The sequence below is a fragment of the Lithobates pipiens genome, unplaced genomic scaffold (genome assembly GCF_037356315.1).
Source record: "Lithobates pipiens isolate NorthernLeopardFrog02 unplaced genomic scaffold, aLitPip1_a1.2 Scaffold_28, whole genome shotgun sequence".
In the NCBI taxonomy this organism is placed as follows: domain Eukaryota; kingdom Metazoa; phylum Chordata; class Amphibia; order Anura; family Ranidae; genus Lithobates; species Lithobates pipiens.
The window spans coordinates 156706497-156731151 of record NW_027507789.1 but is presented as its reverse complement, the minus strand read 5'-3'; the positions used below and the strand labels follow the sequence as shown (position 1 = coordinate 156731151).

The following is a 24655-nucleotide window of genomic DNA, read 5'->3' as shown; positions in this document are numbered from 1 at the left end:
CTCCAGTCAGCGCTCTCAGCAATTGGCTGAGAGCGCTGATCTGGAGCTAATCAGCAGACCTTTTTTGGTCATGCACCTTGACAGAAGTCAATCCGACTCACTCAAAGCCACCCAACATCCGGCCCATGAGAAATAGGCTTAACTCTCTCAGAGTCTGTAGTCTTTTCATGAGTACCAGAGAGACGTAAGAAACTCACATGGTGAGAAAGCATGGCATAAGTTCACACAATTAACAGAAAATATTACATCTAGCGGTACCCCCCGTAGTGGCTGCTAAGTATTGTGGCCCACCTGTAACCCTGCCCAGCTCAGCATTCAATTCTCGGTCACATTAAAACAATGAACAGTCCATGTTCTTGTTTTTTTGTTTTGTTTTTTTTGAGGGAATTTAACTTGGATGGGGTAAGGGAAATATGGGATACCCAATGAATTTTTAGAACAATCAATTGGTAAATTGTACAACAATCAATCGGGACGAACTATGTACACTCCCTATACACATTACTATTTCAGTCTCCTCCAGCACTTTCTTTACTTGCAGACTATTCCTCTTCCTTCCTCCTGCACAGCTCTTGAATCTCAGGATCAGCTAGCACTAAATGGTTAGGCCTGACTCTGACTCAGCCAGACCTTAGCAACCACCCTTTGCAGGCAGGGACCACAGGTCCCTATGATGTATCAAGAAAATAGAAAGTCTCTGGTGCTAGCTGTCCTACAGATGGACTACTGATCACAGTCAGCCCTCTTCAGGCCCTGCCAGCCCCCTGACTGCAGCTTCCCGACTCCACTGCCCACGATGCCACAGTCCACTCCACTGGCTCTGCACCCATCCCAGACTGCATGCTCCCAGTCCTCTCAGACATGCCTCCCCAGTCCGCCTGACTGTGCATGTCACTCAGCAGGCCTCCTGGAATGCGACCAGTTGTTCGTCTACTTAAAGAGTTGCCCGGCAATGCTAGCTCCTGTAGTCCTCTCTGCTTCTCCTGTGCCTCCTGTCCAGAACCTCCATCATTTCTTGAAGAGCTCTGTCCGCACCTGAGCCCCTGGGCCCAAGGTCACCCCCCCAGAGTGGGGGGCTCCCTCAGAGACCCCTGACAGCCTTGCACTCCATCTTCAAGCTCTGAACAACTCCACCAACTCTCTGCAGCTGGGCTGACCCTGGATCTTTAAGGAGGCCCGACCCCTGCCAATCCAGGTTGGGGATTGGTCGGGGCTCCTTAGAACACCCTAGGCAGCTCCACTTCTCCTCTACTTCTAGAATCCTCTAGAAGAAAGGGGGGTGTCTCAGTGACGCTGCCTGTTAGTCACCAGCTGCTACTCTGAGACACTTCCAGCCCACAGAAACCAAAACAAACAGTCCTAAGTTTACCTTACCTATACACAAAAATCCTAGCACCCACCCAAGTAGAGGGTGCTACATCCAAATCCATCAATCCATGCTATGCAGTGCAGATTGATGAATCTCTTGATGTGGCTATTGTATTCAGAAATAACCACCAGCGGCTTTCAGAATACCCAAACCGCGGCACCATCTAATTAAATGCAGCTGCTGTTCAACCAACAATTTCTGCCCTTCTTTTTAGATTTTTATATCAAAGAATATTGGCTTGAAGGGGGCTGACAAAACCATCCACAAAGCAAATTTTGGCTGGTTTATCAGAAACTGACGAAGATCCACACAATGTATGGCCAACATAAGTTTGTGCATAATTTTCTGATGAAGTCTGTGCACTGATAGCCACTGAGGTTAGACCTGTGTTGTAGCATTGTCGGTAGGTGGTGTACATGGTAACTTCTAATAGTATAAGTCAGGGGTGCCCAACCAGTGTGCCCTCTGATGTGGCCCGCAACCTCCTGCTCTGGGATGGTGGGTTGGCAAGCCCAGATTGCAGGTTGTCTACCCGCCATGCCAGAGCATCAGTGTTGTGAATGAAGCCTGCAGTAGAGGAAGCAAGCAGCTGCGGAGCAGAGCTCCATGAGCCAATGCTTCCTGTATAGCACCGACACCTGTCATAAGTGGAGTGTTACCAAATGCAGTCTGCCTGGGACAGCAAAATCCCTTATTACTAAAAATCACAGTGTATATATGGACATATTTCTTCGGGGCTGCTTTTAAACTGATTTGCAGGTGTAGCGGAGTGTACCTGCGGCTTACCTGCACTAAGCCATAGACTTCTCGTCTTATCTGTGGGTTTGGTGCACTTTCAGAAAGAAATTCTATGGCAAAGTACAGCTAACCCGCAGGAAAGCCACAGATGCAGGTAGACCACAGACCATCAGTGTAAAAGTAGCCTTGGGCCCCTTTAACATGATCTGTCTGACCCAATCGGACCCTCCATTCACCTCTATGGAGCGGCAGATGTAAACAGACTTGTGTCTGTTTATACCTGCCTCCTTCCAATCCGATGTTAAAAAAACGGGAAGTGGATCTGTCCCCTTCCATTTGATCAGGTGAGAGGGTCCATAGAGTAGAGTGGGCTGTGTCTGTGTACGCAGAGTGGACGCAGAACTGTCATCTGCTCATTGTGGCCCATGACTGGTTACTAAGTCGCTTAAGTGGCCCTCGCTCTTCAAAAGGTTGGGCACCCCTGGTATAAAGGGTAGTCTGATCCTGGAAAGTTTGTAAGGGTGTGGAGGTTTGAAAGGTTGTAAGGACTGGATTTAGAGAAGTGCGATGTTGTGACCCAGCATATTTATCCATTTATTTTCATCCCAGTGATTAGCTGTGACTCGATGCAAGTGACACACATATGATGCTAAGCCTCGTAGTCTGTGTGGAAATCACATCTGCTGAATAGTACTCTTATGTCTCGAGGCAGAATTTTAACAAGCCACAATATAATTTTGCTTGGCAATGAAATCTTTGAAGAACTGTCTGATCTCTATTTTAGGAGTACTTTTCTTTGCACGTTTTTGGTGCCTTGTTTACATAGCAGATCAGCAAACAGAATACATAAAACCTCATGCATGCCGTCCAGCTGCTGTGGTAAGCTTGGAATTCACAGCTTCACTCACTAACCCGGTAGGACTCCTGCAAAGTTGCATATATGTTTCAGAGCTGGCCTAATGAGCTGTGGAGAGAGAGCAAGAGATTTACAGTATTTGTTTTATTATGATAAATGCTGCCATTTTCGGGCAGGCTTTAGTTGTGTCCTTCATGCTCTTCTTGAGCTTAAAGTGGAGTTTTATCATTCCTCTTTATTTTCTACAAGTACAGTGTGTCTGGTGTACCTTTATGAGACAGAATAATAGTGAATTGATTGTTCATCCTTATTTATGTGTGTCATAAATATATATTAAAGTATATTTAAAGCCAAAACAGTTTCTTTTTGAGATGGGAGGGTTTAAATTGCTGTCATTCTTTTTTTTTTTCCATCTGTGCCATGTGATCTCCTTAGGGAGATTTCCTAATAATTCCTTTTTGTAGACTTAAAAGAGAAGTATGGGAATTGTTTTTATTTTAGAATCATACTTACCTAGATGGATGTCCCTCACTGGCTCTAAAGCCTCGTACACATGATTGGATTTTCCGACAGGAATTGTGTGATGACAGGCTGTTTGAGGAAAATCCAACCATTTGTATGCTTCATCGGGCAAATGTTGGATAGCAGGCTTTAAATTTTTCCGCGGACAAATGTCTGTTGTTAGATTTTACGCGCGTGTGTACACAAGTCAGTCGGACAAGTCCAAAGTACAAACATGCATGCTTGGAAGCAAGGATGAGCCAGAAGCGGTCGGTCTTGTAAACTAGCATTCGTGATGGAGAATTAACATTTGTGACGTGGCAAATTATGAAATCTCCAAATGCAGCGCATATTCTTTTCTTCTTTAATGGGATAATAATGAAGCTGCTTTGCTGGTGATATTGATGGAGTTATTGCAAACAAATTTTCAAAGGCTTTTTTTTCCTAGTGATATCAAGAATTATATTATTATGCTTGGGCAAGTTACCACAACACCATTATCCCGTAGTTTTTAGCTCAACGATACAACTATGCTGTTGTCCCTTGTCAATTTTACATTGTATTTTTTTAAATGTAACTGCCTACTCCCAAACTGTCATTTGAAGTAAAAAAAAAATAGCCAAGTATTATTCTCCACAATTTGTTTATTGTGCATTAAAAAAGAAAACAAATAAAATTAGACATGCTATCTGCAATAGAACTTAACCAAAAAGTGCATTCTATGCATCCAAAAATATAGAAAATACAACAAATCAAATCATTATTATTGAACCAAATTGAAATAAAAGCCTCATGCATGTGTCCTGCTTCTTAATATAGGGGGGTCAACAATGCCAAGAGTTGGTGAAAGCAGGGGTCTGTCATCTGGAGATAATTCCAAAAAACATCCGGATTATTCTCCTGGAGCTCCTGCAGCAAAGGCATATGACATAATTGGTAACCAATTTTTGGTCCAAGAAAGCCTCCTGTTCCTGGACTGGACTTGGGTCAAAGTAATAACTCCAAGGTCAATAATAAATAACACTCCGATTCTGCAACATGTATGGTTGACGAACGGGCGTTCAGAAACAAACTGAAAAGCAATAACTGAAAAGCGCAAAATGAAAAGCACAAATCAACACTCACCAAACTTCTGCTAACACGAAATTAGCAGAAGGAGCCCAAAGGGTGGCACTAAAGAGCTGAAAAAACACGTAGTTTGTCACTTTGTTCGTGTTTTTTTCACTGACAATTCCTTGCCATTTGTATGCAAGACAAAATCCAGGCACGCGCCTTCGGACAAAAGTCTGAGGTTTTGTCTGTGGAAAATCCGATCGTGTGTAGGAGGCTTTAGGCTGAGAACCAAGCAATCAAACACTGCCGATCACTTGGTTCTCGCAGCTCCCTAAGCAGAGTGCTGGTGACTGTCAGTCACTGCTGTCTCTGCCCCTCCAGCACTCACTGGAACTCTGGGCTGGGAGGGGGCGGGAATGGCCAGATCAGGCTCTCAGCGGCTCCATGAGAGACCGAACCAGGTGCCGGTCCAGGCATGTGGGTGGATCTCCATCATATGGTCGTGATCTTTACCGAGCCTGGACTGGCTCTGTGATGTCAGCCGACAGCGGGCTTCAGAATTAAGTGAGCTTCAGCTGTACTTAACCTTTAACAGGAAATGAGAGGATATCTTTGCAGTGTGAGAGAAACACTTTCTTAGTTGTCAAAGGAACAAGTGTTCCCATTTCAAAACTGTTTTGATGGCAACTTACAAATCATTGCTAATCACATAAAGATGACAGTAGATATACTATCCCCAAATTGAGATGATGAGAATAATATTCAAATGCAGGCATGTACCTTCACAAGTCTAGGCCCTGTTGCTGTGGAGCATGACAGTGCCATCATGGTGCACCCTGTAATTTCACCAGTCTTTTGCTATTGCTTTTGATTATTTCTGCATATTGGGACTTATTAAAATTTCTGGCACACAGGGATATAATGTTGAGGCTCCAGATGCTTTACAATGGATGCAACATGTGTTGCAGTCCGAGTTTCTTTTACCACTTGCACCAAGCGTAGTCCCATCTATATAAAAAAAATTTAAGGTGGGATCCCAATCAGGACTCTACCTTCTTCTTAGATTCTGCATGTTCTCTCCTCTCTATTGCAAGCAGTGCCCTATCCCTCTATTAGATGCAGTGCATCATGCCTCTGTGTATTACACACAGTATGTGATGGATTGTTTCCCCTCACTTCCTGACCCAAAGCCAAACAGGAACTGAGAGGAAATCCCAACAAATGAAAGACATTCCTTTGGGACCCCCAGTTCACCATAACTAGTGTCCCTATTGGAAAATTTCCTCTCCATGAATTTTCTGGGGACAACCCAAAATGTGTAATTTTATTTTACTTTCACTTTCAATGATAATGAATGGTAAACAGTTTTTATAGCTGTCTGTGTCCCCTAATGACAGGGGTTTTAATCCCTCTCCCCTCTACCTAAAATCAAATAAAAAAGTTTTGCCTTTAACTATACTTTTTTGGGGGAGATTTTCTAAAACAGGAGCATGCTAAATCTGGCGCAGTTCTGCATAGTATAGAATAAAAGCTTTCAGGTTTTATTATCGAATCTTAAAGTGGAATTAAACTCCCCTATCGTTTTCATCCACGGAAGCTGCCATCTTTGCCTCTGTTTAATCTTCAACTGCCACAGTGCTGCACATGTGATCCGTTATGACACCAGCCATTGGGTGGTTTGACAGTTTGGTTGAGAGCACAGCCACAGTTAGCATTCCCGCCATGCCATTTTTTTAAACTTTAAATCGATGGGTTTACTTCCACTTTAATTGAAGAAGTTAGAAGCTGATTGGCTACCATGCACAGCTGAATCAGATTCTGAGTGCTCCAGTTTTAGTAAATCTCCCCTTTGTGTTGCTTGTTTAATGCCCAATGATGAATAAATGAGGTGAAGTTCTGCTGAGTTCTATCATCTAATCATTTGCAAGCAAAAATACAGTTTTTTTTCCCCCATTGCATGTGAGTTGGTGATCTTTGCCAAGAGAATTTTCCCCACACTATGTTAAGAGAAAATTCCCTTGGAAAGTGAACAGGCTATTTGTTTTTAAGTAAATCAGCCCCCCTAGAACCCTGGTGCCCTTTTGGTACTTTTTGCAGACACTAATTTGTGTTTCCCTATTGCCCGGTTATAACAGTGATTTCTTGCAGCTCCACTCTGGTTGTCTCCTGAAGTATGTCCCCAGTCTCCAACGACTCATATAGCATGTTCACAGTCTCTGACGGTCTACTACAACTTGCCAACAGTCTCTGACAAGCTCTTGCATCATGTCTGCAATCTCTGACCATCACTTGTATAATGTCCATAGTCTCTGACCATCTCCTGTATAATGCCCATAGTCTTTGACTATATCCTGCTGTCTCTGGTAATGACCTTTCACCAGATTTTAGGTGAGGCCCTTTGGTGATGTTGGGGGCTGCAGTTAAAGCCCCCATATTAAGAAAGTTGACCACCACCGCTTTTGAATATATTTTGAGACTATGAAAAAGTAGTTTGATCAACTAAATCTGAACAAATACTTGTGTTTAGTGGTCAGACTGGCATAAGTTAAAAAATATTATACAATAATGCAAATCATGGAATTGCAATATTTTTTTTAAACTAACATTGTTTAAAGTGGTTTGTAAATTTTTCTTTTGTTTCATATTGTTGTAAAACTGTTCATAGACTGAGTTTTACCTATACCTGTATTAAATTATAATGGAACATTGGATAGATAAGCACTGATGGAGCATTGGACAGGGGGCACTGATGGAGAATTTGATGAGGAAGCACTAATGGAGCATTGAATGCGGGGCACTGATGAAGCATTGGATGGAGAGCACTGAGGGCACATTAGACGGGGGGCACTGTTGGAGCATTGGACGGGGGGGCACTGTTGGAGCATTGGAGGGGGGGGCACTGTTGGAGCATTGGACGGGGGGGCACTGTTGGAGCATTGGACAGGGGGGCACTGTTGGAGCATTGGACGGGGGGGCACTGATGGAGCATTGGACGGGGGGGCACTGATGGAGCATTGGACGGGGGGGCACTGATGGAACATTGGACGGGGGGGCACTGATGGAACATTGGATGGGGGGCACTGATGGAGCATTGGATGGGGGGCACTGATGGAGCATTGGAGGGTGACCACATATGGAGCATTGGATGGGGGCCACTGATGGAGCATTTGATGGGGGGGCACTGATGGAGCTTTGGAAGAGGGGGCCACTGATGGAGCATTGGATGAGGACCACTGATGAAGCTTTGGAAGGGGGGGCACTGATGGAGCATTGGATGGGGGCCACCGATAGAGCATTGGACGGGGGGCCACTGATGGAGTATTGGAGGGGGGCACTGATGGTGCATTAGACGGGGGCCAGTGATGAACCCCAGAATTATTGAAAAACATTTTTTTTTCAGTGGAGTTTTTCTTTAATCCCCATACCAAACAACAGGAATTGGTAAAGCTGTAAAAAATACTTATCTTTGATATTTAAAAACAAAGTAAAAGCATAGAGGAGAGGGGGTCAGACCTTTCAGTGAACCTCTCAACATGTACGTGTAGCAGGGAGTTTAGGGTTTATCTCTCTGTAATTTATACAGCGTTTTCATGCCTGTGACATTCTTGTGGGGATACAGAAAGCCCCATGCTGCTAATGGACTGAAAGTAAATGAAATTAAATAAGCGCAGCAAAGCTCATCAGCAGTGTCTCCCCCCTGGGTAATTCAATTCCTGAGTGCGTTGTGATGGTCGCGTGCGGCACGCTCTCCGAAATCCTGCTGCGGGCGGGAGACTTAACATCTAAATAAAACTTTTTACTGCGGCATTTGTTATGCTCTTGCCAGCAGGGTCCTGGATGCTGGTTCGGGGACAGTAATGTAATATTCATATTTCCTCCCATGTTGTGCACGCCACATACCAGAATACTAAATATTCCATAAATATGCACCGCAGTTTAAATAAGCTGCCTTGAATTTTAATTTCCATGCTAATTTTATTTTATTAACTGCTTGGCTGCCCAACTGTAACACTTCTGTGTCCGGAGAGATGCCAGGATCGTAAATCTAGTGACCTGGGTGCTGGGGGATCAGAACGAATTTACATTTCCTTCTAGTGTGTATGACCAGTTTTTTTTCCTAGACGTGTGACATGAAAAGTTCAGACACCAATTACTGACCTTTTTAATTATGTTTATATATGTGGTCCATTTATAGGTCAGTTTGTCCTCCATAATTACTACTATTAATACAATTTTTTTTTTTTGCCAAGAAATATAGAAATCCCTTATTTGATTTTAACCTCTTTCCTTTTACCAGGAGAGGGACCCACCTTTTACAATCCCATTGCAAATAGCAGCAGGAACCCATTGTCACTAAAGATACACCCAAGCCCTGCCTGCATTGGTAAAGGCCATTCCACCTGCTCATTGTAAAGTTCTTGGCAGTCCCTCTGTGTATGTGCCCTTGTCTGGTTTGCAGAAGCCAATGAAAACCATCTAAAAACAACATTTCCTATTAGGATAATTTGCAATAAGATCTAAAAACAGCCTGAGCACCGTTCAGAGCAAGCATGTTTCAGAAAGCATCTTCTGCATATGGCCAAATGCAGCTATCTGTTCTCTTCACATACAATGCAAGACCAGCAGTCCTGCATTGTACGGTCTGGAGAATTCCAGAGCATTGGTCAGTGGGAGAATAGAGCCAAGTGAAAAGAGAAAGAGGAATAAGGTAAGTACCGTATATACTCGAGTATAGGCCGACCCGAATATAAGCCGAGGCCCCCAATTTACCCCCAAAAAAACTGGCAAACTTATTGACTCGTGTATAAGCCGAGGGTGAGACATGCCTGTCCATCCCTGTGTGTGTGTCCGTCCATCCCTGTGTGTCCGTCCATCCCTGTGTGTCCGTCCATCCCTGTGTGTCCGTCCATCCCTGTGTGTCCGTCCATCCATCCCTGTGTGTGTGTGTGTCCATCCATCCATCCATCCCTGTGTGTGTGTGTCTCCATCCATCCATCCATCCATCCCTGTGTGTGTGTGTCTCCATCCATCCATCCATCCATCCCTGTGTGTGTGTGTCTCCATCCATCCATCCCTGTGTGTGTCTCCATCCATGTGTGTGTGTGTGTGTGTGTGTGTGTGTGTGTGTGTGTGTGTGTGTGTGTGTGTGTGTCCAGCCTACCTTTGTCCCGAGCCTCCGTCCCGTGCCTTGCCTCCTTGCCTCCGTCCCGTGCCGTGCCTTGCCTCCTTGCATCCGTCCCGTGTCGTGCCGTGCCTTGCCCCCGTCCCGTCCCGTCCCGTGCCGTGCCGTCCTGTGCCCTCTTCGTCGGCGGCCATTGTAAAGTTCAAAAGCTGCGCCGCCGCCTTCGCCTGTGATAGGCGGAACACTGAATTTCCCAGCAGCCTGTGTTCCGCCTATCACAGACGTCGTATCATCCTCGTCCGTAGTACGAGGATGATACGATGTCCGTGATAGGCGGAACACAGGCTGCTGGGAAATTCAGTGTTCCGCCTATCACAGGCGAAGGCGGAGCCGGAGGCGCGGCTTTTGAATAGAATGGCCGCTGTCTGTCTGCTCGACACGCTGATCGAGCGGGCAGACAGCGATGACTCGAGTATAAGCCGAGGGGGGCACTTTCAGCCTCAAAAAAGAGGCTGAAAATCTCGGCTTATACTCGAGTATATACGGTATGTGTACTTATTTCTTCCCCTTTCCCAGTCAAGCAAGCATGCAGTCCAAGGGGGACCCAACTGAATGTTATCCATTCAGTTGAGTCCCCCTTGGACTGCATGCTTGCTTGACTGGGAGAGGGGAAGAAATTGAACAGCACCCCAGACTTGACCTTTAAAAGGAGAGATCAGCAGTGGCAGCCGTCGTACATTTTCAGTACAAGTTAAATTTAAAACTGAGCTCCAGGTATGATTTGGATTACATTTGGTCCAGCTTGGCACAATGTAAGTACATATATTTCATACCTGATGGACTGTTGTGGTAGCTAACAGTCACAGACATTTTGGAATATTGCTGTAATAAAAAAATGAAGGTCCTAATAAACAATCAATAATTATTCTTGACAACATTTTAGTGTCTGGCTGTACAATAAATTTTGATTATGAAAAAAAAGCCTCCGATCCCGTCTTCCTTTTTTTTCATGTGAGGTAGAACAGTGATGTGCTTGGTCATGCTGCATTTGGGTTGGAGGTCAGCACAAATAGTGGAGGTGGTTTTAATGGGCTCAGGGCTGGGTACGTAAAAGGGGCTTTATGCATGCACCTAAAAAGAGGCTTAACCACTTGACCTCCGGAAGATTTACCCCCTTCATGACAGGCCATTTTTTTGCTTTTTGCCACTGCATTAGTTTAACTAACAATTACGCATTCATGCAACACTGTAACCAAATGAAATGTATATTATTTTATCACACCAATTGAGCTTTCTTTTGGTGGTATTTGATCACTACTAATGTTTTTTTTGCGCTATAAACAAGAAAGACGGGAAATTTAAAAAAATATATATTTATTTTTTATTTTTTGCTATTAAAAACATATCCAATAAAAAAATGTAAATCAATTTCCCTCATAAATTTAGACCAATATGTATTCTACTACATATTTTTTTTTGGTGACTGGGGAAGCTAAACCACGTGCAACGGTTAACTGCAACTGGTAGAACCACGTCCCATGATAGAGAGACGTCATCACCTCATCCCATCGAAGATTGCCGAGGCAGCCAAGGACAGCAAGAAGCTGCCGCTCTACAGAGTTGCAAATCTGAATCTGAATCCACAGCGAATCTGAATTATAAAAATAAAGGAAAAAACCGCGCTCGACAACGGTGGGAAGTAAGAGAGGATAATAATAACAGTAGCTATGGCTAAATACTAGTTATATCATTAGGTTGCTGCCACCCACAAAAGAAAGAAACTCCAAAAGGAGTTTCCTCCAAGAAATAAAAACAATATGATAACCAGGGTAATTGGCGCTACCTACAAGTAAAACTCCTTATATGTGTGTATATCAATATATAATTCAGAATATATCATGTATTCATCTAAAAGAATATATATATAATAGAAGGAGGCATAACCCCAAAAAGACTACCAGTCTGCGATTTAAAATTTACAAGCTACTCAGAAGTCCCAAAAAACAACAAAGTTCCTACTAAAGATTAGTTCCTGGGGTTAACAAATAATTCCAATAAGCAAAAGAAAAGGAAAAAACGAAAACCAAACAACAAACTAGAAATCAAAAGAATTTTTTGTATCTGTATCGCTAAGAGATAGTATTCCCTAAAGTCGCATTAATGCCAAAGTGTGGTTTGAGTAGGCAAATTCCCAGTAAGAGGCGTATGTAAATGTGCTAGTGAACTTATAATCCCAAGTATGCAAACTGTAAGTGTAAAACGCTAATGTAGATACATATGAAAGAATTTTTTGCCTAAAGTCGCATTATCGCCAAGATGTGCAAAAAACCAAGTAGAAGGTGTATATAAATGTGCTTAATGAGATTAAAATACACACTACAAAATTCAAATTATACAAGCTATACATGCAATGTGCTAATATAAGCATATATATATGAAAAAACAAAAATATTAATAATATATAGAAATTATATCAAAAATATATATCAAAAAAGTGCAGGTGCAAAAACAAAGGACAAAAAAATGTGTACAAACAAGAAGAAAATATATATATATATAAAAAATATATATATATATAAAAAACAAAAGGTCTCTTAAATAAACAATAAATCAAAAAAAGTGTCCAAATTTCCAAAAAATCTCCAAAAAATCTCTTTAACAGTGCAATTACAGACAGTTCAAAAGATGTGACTAAAGTGCTTCTCGTGCAATCTCCAACGTGACTTCTGTGTTCCCCCACAAGGTCCCTCACTCACCAGAAGAATACACCCCTGCAGGGGTAATTCGCCTTGGAATCAAAGTCTGCCGATAACCAGCTTTTCATTCGCATCCAGAGAGAGTTTTTTCAGTCCCTGCTGATGTCTAGCTCCTCAATCGCAACCAAGGGGGAGATTTCCTCATAGGAAAAAAATTGTAGTCTCCATAGTGTGATTTGTATAAAAAATCAATTTATTGCCACAAAAATATAAACAAATAAAAACATAAAAAATGATAAAACGGAAAAAACAATTCTCATATGTTGAGATAAGATGTGGAACCACAGTCCATTAAAAAAACCTTTCAGCCTCCATATATAATGATAACGTTCCAGGAAAAAAGATAAAAAATCCTAGAACAGGGCTGAGAGAAAGGTAGTAACCATACGCTAATGGCACTTTATCCCAGATAACACAAAGGACTAGACACCAAAAAATAATAATAATGTCCCAGGATATAACCTGTTGTTTAGAGTCACTCCAGTGTTTGTAAGTCCCCTAGGGATAGAGCCCATCTAGCGCGAAAAAATAATCCGAACGTGGAAGCCGCCCGGTGGACACGCAGCTACGGCTTGCACTCCAACTGCGCTCCAACTAACGGAACTGACGTAATAGGCGTAACTCCGTCGAACGCGTTTCGTCATTGACGTCTTCAGCGGCGGTCTTACAAACTAGGGGACTTACAAACACTGGAGTGACTCTAAACAACAGGTTATATCCTGGGACATTATTATTATTTTTTGGTGTCTAGTCCTTTGTGTTATCTGGGATAAAGTGCCATTAGCGTATGGTTACTACCTTTCTCTCAGCCCTGTTCTAGGATTTTTTATCTTTTTTCCTGGAACGTTATCATTATATATGGAGGCTGAAAGGGTTTTTTTAATGGACTGTGGTTCCACATCTTATCTCAACATATGAGAATTGTTTTTTCCGTTTTATCATTTTTTATGTTTTTATTTGTTTATATTTTTGTGGCAATAAATTGATTTTTTATACAAATCACACTATGGAGACTACAATTTTTTTCCTATGAGGAAATCTCCCCCTTGGTTGCGATTGAGGAGCTAGACATCAGCAGGGACTGAAAAAACTCTCTCTGGATGCGAATGAAAAGCTGGTTATCGGCAGACTTTGATTCCAAGGCGAATTACCCCTGCAGGGGTGTATTCTTCTGGTGAGTGAGGGACCTTGTGGGGGAACACAGAAGTCACGTTGGAGATTGCACGAGAAGCACTTTAGTCACATCTTTTGAACTGTCTGTAATTGCACTGTTGAAGAGATTTTTTGGAGATTTTTTGGAAATTTGGACACTTTTTTTGATTTATTGTTTATTTAAGAGACCTTTTGTTTTTTATATATATATATATATTTTTTATATATATATATATATTTTTTCTTCTTGTTTGTACACATTTTTTTGTCCTTTGTTTTTGCACCTGCACTTTTTTGATATATATTTTTGATATAATTTCTATATATTATTAATATTTTTGTTTTTTCATATATATATATGCTTATATTAGCACATTGCATGTATAGGTTGTATAATTTGAATTTTGTAGTGTGTATTTTAATCTCATTAAGCACATTTATATACACCTTCTACTTGGTTTTTTGCACATCTTGGCGATAATGCGACTTTAGGCAAAAAATTCTTTCATATGTATCTACATTAGCGTTTTACACTTACAGTTTGCATACTTGGGATTATAAGTTCACTAGCACATTTACATACGCCTCTTACTGGGAATTTGCCTACTCAAACCACACTTTGGCATTAATGCGACTTTAGGGAATACTATCTCTTAGCGATACAGATACAAAAAATTCTTTTGATTTCTAGTTTGTTGTTTGGTTTTCGTTTTTTCCTTTTCTTTTGCTTATTGGAATTATTTGTTAACCCCAGGAACTAATCTTTAGTAGGAACTTTGTTGTTTTTTGGGACTTCTGAGTAGCTTGTAAATTTTAAATCGCAGACTGGTAGTCTTTTTGGGGTTATGCCTCCTTCTATTATATATATATATTCTTCTAGATGAATACATGATATATTCGGAATTATATATTGATATACACACATATAAGGAGTTTTACTTGTAGGTAGCGCCAATTACCCTGGTTATCATATTGTTTGAATCTGAATTATAGGCACTATGTCATTTGTGAGGCAGGCAGGGTTTTGAGGTCTGAGCAAGGAGGCTTTGGTAAATATGCTTGCACTGCTATAATAATTAAACAACATTGATAGATATTATTGAATTTCATATACTGGGTTTATGAAATTGGTTTTGATGTAAATTGAATTTGTGTAGTAGTTCCTTAAATTAATATTTACATTATTTAAAATATTTAAATGTTCTTTAAATTATTATTTCATCTGGTTCCCTATTTACAATATTAGAATCTTTTCATTTCAGAATCTGAAGATGCAGGAGAACCTGAAAAACTTTTGAAGCAAGGTTATCTGGAAAAAAGAAACAAAGGTAAAGCCATGCGTGCATTTCAGAATTGTTCACAGGAAGTGATCTCTTCTGCCATAACTTTGTTTAGTTGCATTGTGAACTTTTGGTATATACATACATACACCAATTAGCCATAACATTATGACCAAATCTCTAATATTGGGTAGGTCCCCCTATTTGTCCCCAAAACAACCCTGACCCACCGAGACATGGACATGAATAGCAGGTCCCAAGGTTTCACAGCAGAACATTGCCAAAAGCATCACACTGCCTCTGCCAGCTTGCCTTCTTCCCATAGTGCATCCTGGTGTCATCTCTTCCACAGGTAAGTCACGTACATGTACATGGCCATCCACATGATGTAAAAGAAAATTTTCTGATTGATCAGACTCATGCCACCCAGTTCTGATGTTCAATTGCCCATTGAAAGCGCTTTCGGCTGTGGACATGGCTCAGCATGGGCACCCTGCTACGCAGCCCCATACAAAATAAACTGAGATCCACTGTGTGTTCTGACACCCTTCTGTCAGAACCAGCATTAACTTTTTCAGCAATCTGAGCTACAGTAGCTTTTCTTCTACATGGACCAGCCCTCGTTCCCTACATGTATCAAAGAGCCTTGGCTGCCCATGACTCTGTTACCAGTTCACTGGTTTTCCTTCCTTGGACCCCTTTTGGTAGGTCCTGACCACTGCAGACTGGAAACATCCCAGAAGAGCTAAAGTTGCTCTGACCCAGTCGCCTAGCCATTACAATTTGGCCTTTGTCAGAATCACTAAAATCCTTATGCTTGCTTATTTTATTTGTGTTCCTAAAATATCCCATCAACTTTCAGGTGCTATGGTAACAAAATACTCAGTCTTATTCACTTTACTTTTTAGTTGTTGTTATGGTTGATCGATGTGTATATATACGTATAAATATTGTCATATATGTGTTATCTGCTAAAGGATTTCTAAGGGATAGTATACACATACATTTGTGTTTGAAACATCAACTTTTGATTTGGATATGGTGTGTGTATTATGTCAATACTGCTTTTTATCACATTTCTTTAGCACAAAGGAAAACCATTAAATATTAAAGTGTCCACTCCACAGTACTATAGCAGTAAAAATGTACAGGTGAAAATGAATGCATTCAGGAATACACAAAACTGTGAATGGGACCTCAAGCAGAGTTGAATTGTCTTTCAATATTTCCTAGATGGCAACCAGGAAACTTCAAGTGCTTGTGGCCTTGAGTTGCTTGTTTAAAGCTGTTATCTTACTTCAGTACGACTACAGCATCTTACAAAACTGAGTACACCCCTCACATTTTTTGTGAATATTTTATTATATCTTTTTATGTGACAACACTGAAGAAATTACACTTTGCGGTCCCCTCAAAATAACTCAACACACAGCCATTAATGTCTAAACTGCTGGCAACAAACGTAAGCACACTTCTAAATGAAAATGTCCAAATTTGGCCTAATTAGCCATTTTCCCTTCCCGGTGTCATGTGACTTGTTAGTGTTACATGGTCTCAGGTGTGAATGTGGAGCAGGTTGTTTTAAATTTGGTGTTATCACTCTCCCTCTCTTATAATGGTCACTGGAAGTTCAACATGGCACCCCATGGCAAAGAACTCTCTGAGGATCTCAAAAAAAGAATAGTTGCTCTTCATAAAGATGGCCTAGGCTATAAGAAGATTGCCAAGACCCTAAAACTGAGCTGCAGCATGGTGGCCAAGACCATACAGCGGTTTAAAAGGACAGGTTCCACTCGCCATGTTCGACCAAAGAAGTTGAGTGCACGTGCTCAGCATCATATTCAGAGGTTGACTTTGGGAAATAGACGTATGAGTGCTGCCAGCATTGCTGCAGAGGTTGAAGGGGTGGGGGGGTTAGCCTGTCAGTGCTCAGACCATATGCTGGGCACTGCATCAAATTGGTCTGCATGGCTGTCATCCCAGAAGGAAGCTTTTTCTAAAGATGATGCACAAGAAAGCCCGCAAACAGCTTGCTGAAGACAAGCAGACTAAGGACATGGATTACTGTAACCATGCCCTGTGGTCTGATGAGACCAAGATAGACTTATTTGTTTCAGATGGTGTCAAGCGTGTGTGGCGGCAACCAGGTGAGGAGTACAAAGACAAGTGTGTCTTGCCTACAGTCAAGCATGGTGGTGGGAGTGTCATGGTCTGGGGCTGCATGAATGCTGCCGGCACTGGGGAGTAACAGTTCATTGATGGAACCATGATTGCCAACATGTACTGTGACATACTGAAGCAGAGTCTGATCCCCTCCCCTCAGAGACTGTGCCGCAGGGCAGTATTCCAAATTTAAACAACCCCAAACACACCTCCAAGACGACCACTTCCTTGCTAAAAAAGCTGAGGGTAAAGGTGATGGACTGGCCAAGCATGTCTTTAGACCAATTGAGCATCTGTGGGGCATCCTCAAATGGAAGGTGGAGGAGTGCAAGGTCTCTAACATCCACCTGCTCCGTGATGTTGTCATGGAGGAGTGGAAGAGGACTCCAGTAGCAACCTGTGAAGCTCTGGTGTACTCCATGCCCAAGAGGGTTAAGGCAGTGCTGGAAAATAATGGTGGCCACACACAATATTGACACTTTGGGCCCAATTTGGACATTTTCACTTAGGGGTGTACTCACGTTTGTTGCCAGCGGTTTAGACATGAATGGCTTTGTGTTGAGTTATTTTGAGGGGACAGCAAATTTACACTGTTATACATGCTGCACACTCACTACTTTACATGATAGCAAAGTGTAATTTCTTAAGTGTTGTCACATAAAAAGTTATAATAAAATATTTACAAAAATGTGAGGGGTGTACTCACTTTTGTGAGATATTGTATATTTAAGCCTGGTATAGACTAACAGTTTTTTTTTTTTCGTTCAACCCAGCGGGATGATCGAAAAAAACACTGAAGAGCTCAGAAGGAGCCGCTGTACTATTTGCTCTCTCCTCCTATCAATATGCTTCTTATCAGCACATAAACTGATTGGCTCCTTGTACATTTCCTTCATCTTTCACTCCAGCCCTGATGTACCAGTACTGTAGAAGACTGATACCTGGTCTAGGAACTGCCATAGCTTTAAGATGAAATTAATGTAGAGGAGCATGCAGAAAGTGTTGGTAGAGAAGTGGGCAGTAATACGATGTACAGGTATGAGGTGAGATGTGATTACAATAGTAGGTAATGTTACTGGGGAGAGATTTTGGAGCAGAAGCCGACTGTGCAGTGGGAGAAGCATAAGCTCTTTGTAGGAAATAGAGCTGGTTGATACAGGAAGTAAGCAGAATTTACTTCTGTTGAAACAGGAACTGACATTGTAAGATCAGCTTTTAACCTTTAATATATGTATAGGATAGTAGGAAGGATGAAAGCAGACTGTTTTACACATCCTCCAACCATTAAAATAAGATTGGTGTTTCTAAATATGTTTACAAAATGTTACTCTAATCGATCACAATATGCTCTATTCTGATAAACTGTTCCTTCAAAAAGGGGACCATTATTTTTGGAGTAAGGTAGTAAGGTTGAACTGTTCTCAATAAAATTGCATGTAGACCTTCACTTCAGGCATACAAGAGCTTTTATTTTAAATATAAAGCCTAATGCCGTGTACACACAGCCGGACTTTTCGACAGCAAAGGTCAGATGGAACGAATCCGTCGGACAATTCGGCAGTGGGTGGGCTTCATCGGACCATTGCTGACGAAAAATCAGACAGACTTTAGATTTAGAACATGTTTCAAATCTTTCCAATGGACTTGAGTCTGGATGAAGAATCCATTCGTCTGTATGCTAGTCCGACGGATGAAAACCGACGCTAGGGCAGCTATTGGCTACTAGCTATGAACTACATCACGGTCCAATCCTTCGGAACTTGGTGCGATTGTGTTTAGACAAGTCAGTTTTGGCGGAACTCCGTCGAAAAAGTCCTTTGGAGTTCAGTCCGACGAAAAGTCCGGCCATGTGTACACGGCATAAGGCATTATACGGAACAGATAAAGTTGCAGATGATATTGTAATGCTCTGTCTGTCTTCTTCCATATCAAGTTATGTAGAAGAAGACAAGCTGGAATGGGGGCTACTGTACTATATGTTAGCCTTGAAATGTATGCCACATTTCCCCATGTCTTATCCTTTGAACAGCTTGCATGTCCAGAATAACTGTTAATTCACCAGAGTTATAGTATGCTTATACCTTTCTCTTTGATATGACAGCACAGCTCTGAATACATAAGCATGTGGTGTCTGCTCTGCCTACTTAATTTCTAGTGGGATACAAAGGACACAGACCTCTCCTAACCCCCCTCCTCATTCCCATTACCCCTCCTTGTGCACAAGCAAACAGCACAGGAAGTCATCAGCTCAAAACATTTATGGCAAAATTAACAGGTATTTGACTTTACTTTTGAAAGAAAATATTGAGGGACACCGGATTCAGGAACATATGGATCATACTGTTGCCTACAGGAGAATTTGGACACTGCACTGGCTAACAAAAAAACAGTAACCTGCCTGGGATAACCCTCCCACACCCTGCATACCTCAAGTTTTGATAGTGTCCTTGAAGGATGGACACCATTTCTCTACTATGAAAAGTTTGAGTATTTTATCCAGCCATTTTTGTGCATTTTGGTGCTTTCCAGACTTTTTGTGTAGTGTGTTAGCCATGGAGCACTTTCCATGTCCAGATCTGAGGCACAGCCCCTTGTGACTCTGTCTCTGCAGTACTCATGAGTAGGTTATGTGGGGTGAGCATCAGGAGCCCATGGGGGGGGGGGGGTAGAAAGCCAGTAACTGACAATCACCAGATCTCTGCTCAGGGAACACTGACAAGGGAGAAATCTGCGGTGTTTGATTGCTCGGTTCTCAGCCTTAGATCCGGCAGGGCACAGATGCAGCATCAAAACAATATTGCATCCACCTAGGTATGTAAGATTTAAAATAAAAATGAAAATCCCATACTTCCCTTTTAAAGATAGTAATTCCACTTCCCAGAAGGTCTACCATCATACGTGGAAGACTTTCTTTGCTTAGTGCAAGGAAAAAAAACTTTTATCCTGAACAATATTCTGTGAGGCACATCCTGACCTTTTTACAATTGGCTCTGGACCAGAAATTGGCCCTGAGTACCATCAAGTAACAAATTGTGGCACTTTTGGTCTTGTTCCAGAGACTGCTAACCTTCCATTCTTTGATTAAGAAGTTTGTACAGAGTGTCTCATGTGGTTCCCCTTATAGTTCACTTGTCTCTTCATGGGATCAAATTTGGAATGCAAAAAAACACCTTTTGACCCTATTAACAATGTTTCACTTTCCACTCTTATTCTCAAGGTTGCTTTACTTGTTGCCGTCAACTCTGCAAGGTGCATGTTTGAATTGGCGGCATTATCTTGTAAAGAACTTCTTCCTAAAAACAGGGTAGTGTTGAGGCCAAAAAATCTCTTTCCTTCCTAAGGTGGTTTCAACTTTTCACCCCAAACAGTACTTTCATCCCTCTTTCCCACTCCAGTACTTCAGAGGGGAATTTCTCTTCATTGTCTGGTAGTAATTTGTGCTGTACGAGTTTAACTCAGAGCCACTGCTTCAATTAGGAAGATGGACTCTCTCTTTGTCAACTCAGATGTGCCCCGTGATAGGAAACCAGCTTCTCCTCGCTCCACCATTTCTCAGTCACCCAGACATTGTTCAAGCCAATAGTCTTGGGGGGGGGGGGGGTGGAATCGGGTTCCAACCTTTCCTGTCAAAGCACACTACTAGATATGAGTGCTTCTTGGGTTTTTCGGCATCAGGCAACTGTTTACAAAATCTGCAAGGCTGCCACCTGGTCTTCTGTTCATATTCCTTTAAGTTTTACTGGGTGGAAGTTCAGGCCTCGGTTTTGGGCATAAGGTCCTCTTTGAGCTGCAGGCAGTCCCCATTTTTTTTTTCTGTTGTGTTGTAGTGGGCCTGTTAGTGTTTGTTGCTGTGTTATCCACCTCTAAATTAGACTATTTTTGGATGTCCCAGTTATCTCTAAATCATGTGTCCCTCAATGAGCAAGAAGGAAAATTGGATTCTTGAGCTCACTGTAAATTTTTTTTTTTTTCATTGAGGGTCACTTGTCCCACCCTCAGTGATTATGGCTTTACTCTGGTCTGGCTTTGTTACAAAACTGATGCATGCTAGGAGTGGGAGGGATTATACCAGGCTGGTCAATGTTTTTTGTTTGCCAGTTTCCAAATCTTCCGTGAGGCAGTATAAACCAAAGGTCTATGCCTCTCAAGCCCTTGTACACACGGTCGGAGAATCCGTCAGAATGTGTCCTATCGGACCGTGTTGTCGGATAATCCGACTGTGTGTGGTATGCATTGGACTGATTCCGTTGGAATATCTGTCGGACCCAATTTTCCAACATGTTGGAAATATTTCCCAACCAACTGGTTCGATCAGACATACTCCGATCATGTGTAGAGAATTTTGATCGGACTAAGTGCCACGCATGCTCAGATCAAATTCCTACATCAAAGCTATTGGCTACTAGCCTGAACGTAGTCCCATCGTAACGAAATTACGTCATCACGTTCTGAATGATCGTTTTTTTCGACAACTTAGTCCGACCGTGTGTATGCAACAGTTTCGGACAAGATCCGACGGACAAAATCCGACGGATTTGGTTGTGGAAATCTCCGACCGTGTGTACAGGGGCTAAGAGTTCCCATAAAAAGATTAAAATGAGGACAAAAATCATATTTTCTTAATCAACAGATACTTTTTTTGCACTTATTGAACAGATACACTATATTGTCAAAAGTATTGGGACATCCCTCCAAATCATTGGATTCACGTGTTCCAATCACCTCCATGGCCACAGGAGTATAACAATCAAATACCTAGGCATGCAGACTGCTTCTACAAACATTTGTGATAGAATGGGCCCCTCTCAGAAGCACAGTGAATTAAAGTGTGGTACTGTGATAGGTTGCCACCTGTGCAATAAGTCAGCTTGGGAAATTTCCTTGTTACTAAATATTCCACGGTCAACTGTTAGTATTATAACAAAGGAGGAAGCAACTAGGAACAACAGCAACTCAGCCACAAAGTGTTAGGCCATGTAAAATGACAGAGCGGGGTCAGCTCATGCTGAAATGCACAAAAGTAGCTAACTATCTGCAGAGTCAATAGCTACAGACCTCCAAACTTTGTGTGGCCTTCAGATTAACACAACAACATTGCGTAGAGAGCTTCATGGAATGAGTTTTCATGGCTGAGCAGCTGCATCCAAGCCTTACATCACTAAGTGTAATGCAAAGCGTTGGATACAGTGGTGTAAAGCACGCCGCCACTGGACTCTAGAGCAGTGGCGGCCCGCCCATATGGGGTGCCAGACCAGTGCACTGAGCGGAGGAGTGAACTCCTGCACTTGCCACTATGAAACAACAACAAGGTAGATGCTGGAAATCCACAGGAGGGGGGCAGAGCTCAATGATTCCACTGACAGCCAAACGAGGCACAGCAACACCAGTGAAGATAGTAGAATCACTGACAATCACACAAGGCTGGTCTCCTTATTTCTACAGGATGGATGGAGGGGGAGGTTTCACACGGGCTGTGTGTTTATCAAGTGCTGATCGTCAGTGCTTCTATTATCTCCACTGGTGTTGCTGTGTCTCGGTTTGGCAGTGTCAGTGGAGGCTCTTGTGAAACACACAGCCCATATGAAGCCTCCCCCCACCCACCCATCCCTCTGTTCCTGATTCATCCCACCCACCATCTCTCTGTCCCTGATCCCTGATCCATCCCACCCACCCACCATCCCTCTGTTCCTGATTCATCCCACCCACCAGCTCTCTGTCCCTAATCCATCCCACCCACCCACCATCCCTCTGTCCCTGATTCATCCCACCCACCAGCTCTCTGTCCCTGATCCCTGATCCATCCCACCCACCCACCATCCTTCTGTCCCTGATCCATCCCACCCACCATCCCTCTGTCCCTGATTCATCCCACCCACCAGCTCTCTATCCCTGATCCATCCCACCCACCCACCATCCTTCTGTCCCTGATCCATCCCACCTACCATCTCTCTGTCCCTGATCCATCCCACTATCCTTCTGTCCCTGATCCATCCCACCTACTATCTCTCTGTCCCTGGTCCATCCCACCCACCATCTCTCTGTCCCTGATCCATCCCACCAACCATATCTCTGTCCCTGATCCATCCCACCATCCTTCTGTCCCTGATCCATCCCACCCATCCATCCCTCTGTCCCCGATCCATCCCACCCATCCATCCCTCTGTCCTTGATCCTTCCCACCCACCCATCCCTCTGTCCCTGATCCATCCCACCATCCTTCTGTCCCCGATCCATCCACCCATCCCTCTGTCCCTGATCCATCCCACCCACCCATACCTCTGTCCATGATCCATCCCACCCACCATCCCCCTGTCCCTGATCCATCCCACCACCCCTCTGTCCCTGATCCATCCCTCTGTCCCTGATCCCATCCCACCCACCACTGATCCAACTCCCCACCCCACCTCCATCCCTCTGTCTCTGATCATCACCATCCCTCTGATCCCACCACCAAAGGCAAACATGTAAGATATTGCATTATTGCAGTCACTAAATGTGATGACTGTATTTGTTTTATTTTATTAGGCTTTCTTGTACTTCATTGTCTGCGGTGACCTCTGCCTATTGCTGTTTCCCGATCACCTTTTTTGTGTTTCCTGTTTTTTTTTCTCTGGTGAACGAGGAGTGTGGCTGGGCTGTCAGACATATTGATGTGTCATTAGAACCTGGTGTATAATGTAGAGCCTGGTATATGATGTACAGAGCCCTGTCTATAATGTAGAGCCTGGTATATGAAGTATAGAGCCCTGTGTATAATGTAGAGCCTTGTATATGATGTACTACAGGGGACGGAGTTGGTGGATTCTATAATGGGTGGGGCTTATGAGAAGTGGGATGGGTCAAAAGGGTGGGCGTGGTCTAGCCCCCCCCCATCTTAAAACTTCACCAGCCGCCACTGCTCTAGAGCAGTGGGGACGTGTTCTTTGGAGTGATGAATCATGCTTCTCTGGCAATCCAATGAACGAGTCTGGGTTTGTGCCACGTGTAAAGTTTGGTGTAGGGAGGATTATGGTGTGGGGTTGTTTTTCAGGGGTTAGGCTTGACCCTTACGTACCAGTAAAGGGAACTCTTAAGGCGTCAACATACCAAGACATTTTGAACAATTTCATGCTCTCAACTTTGTGGGAACAGTTTGGAGATAGTCCCTACCTGTTCCAACATGACTGCGCACCAGTGCACAAAGCAAGGTCCATAAAGACATTGATGAGCGAGTTTGGGGTGGAGGAACTTGACTGGCCCACACATAGTCCTGATGTCAACCCTATAGAACACCATTGGGATAAATTAGAGCAGAGACTGGGAGCCTGGCCTATTTGTCCAACATCAGTCCTGACCTCACAAAATGTACTTCTGGAAGAATGGACAAACATTCCCATAGACACACTCCTAAACCTTGTGGACAGCCTTTCCAGAAGAGTTTAAGCTGTTATAGCTGCAAAGTGGGGTCAACACAATATTGAGCCCTACGGACTAAGACTGGGATGCCATTAACGCCAAGTTCACGTGCGTGTAAAGGCAGGTCTCACAATACTTTTGGCAATATAGCGTGTAATCAAAAACTTTTAATTGCAGACTTTGCAGACAAAAAGGAAGCAAGCAAGATAAGTTCATTGTTAGGGTTTACTTACAGTTTGAGTCAATATTGCAGCCCAAGCTTGTTGTAAT

The 24655-nt window shown here is 42.8% G+C and overlaps 1 protein-coding gene across 1 annotated transcript in view; it reads left to right on the top strand.

The window, feature by feature from the left end:
- Positions 1-24655, top strand: part of SKAP1 (src kinase associated phosphoprotein 1) — a 647014-nt gene that overhangs the window by 461145 nt on the left and 161214 nt on the right. The window contains exon 5 of the mRNA XM_077459761.1: positions 14810-14875. Within this exon, the coding sequence (XP_077315887.1) occupies positions 14810-14875 (66 nt within the window). The remainder of the gene's footprint in view (positions 1-14809; positions 14876-24655) is intronic.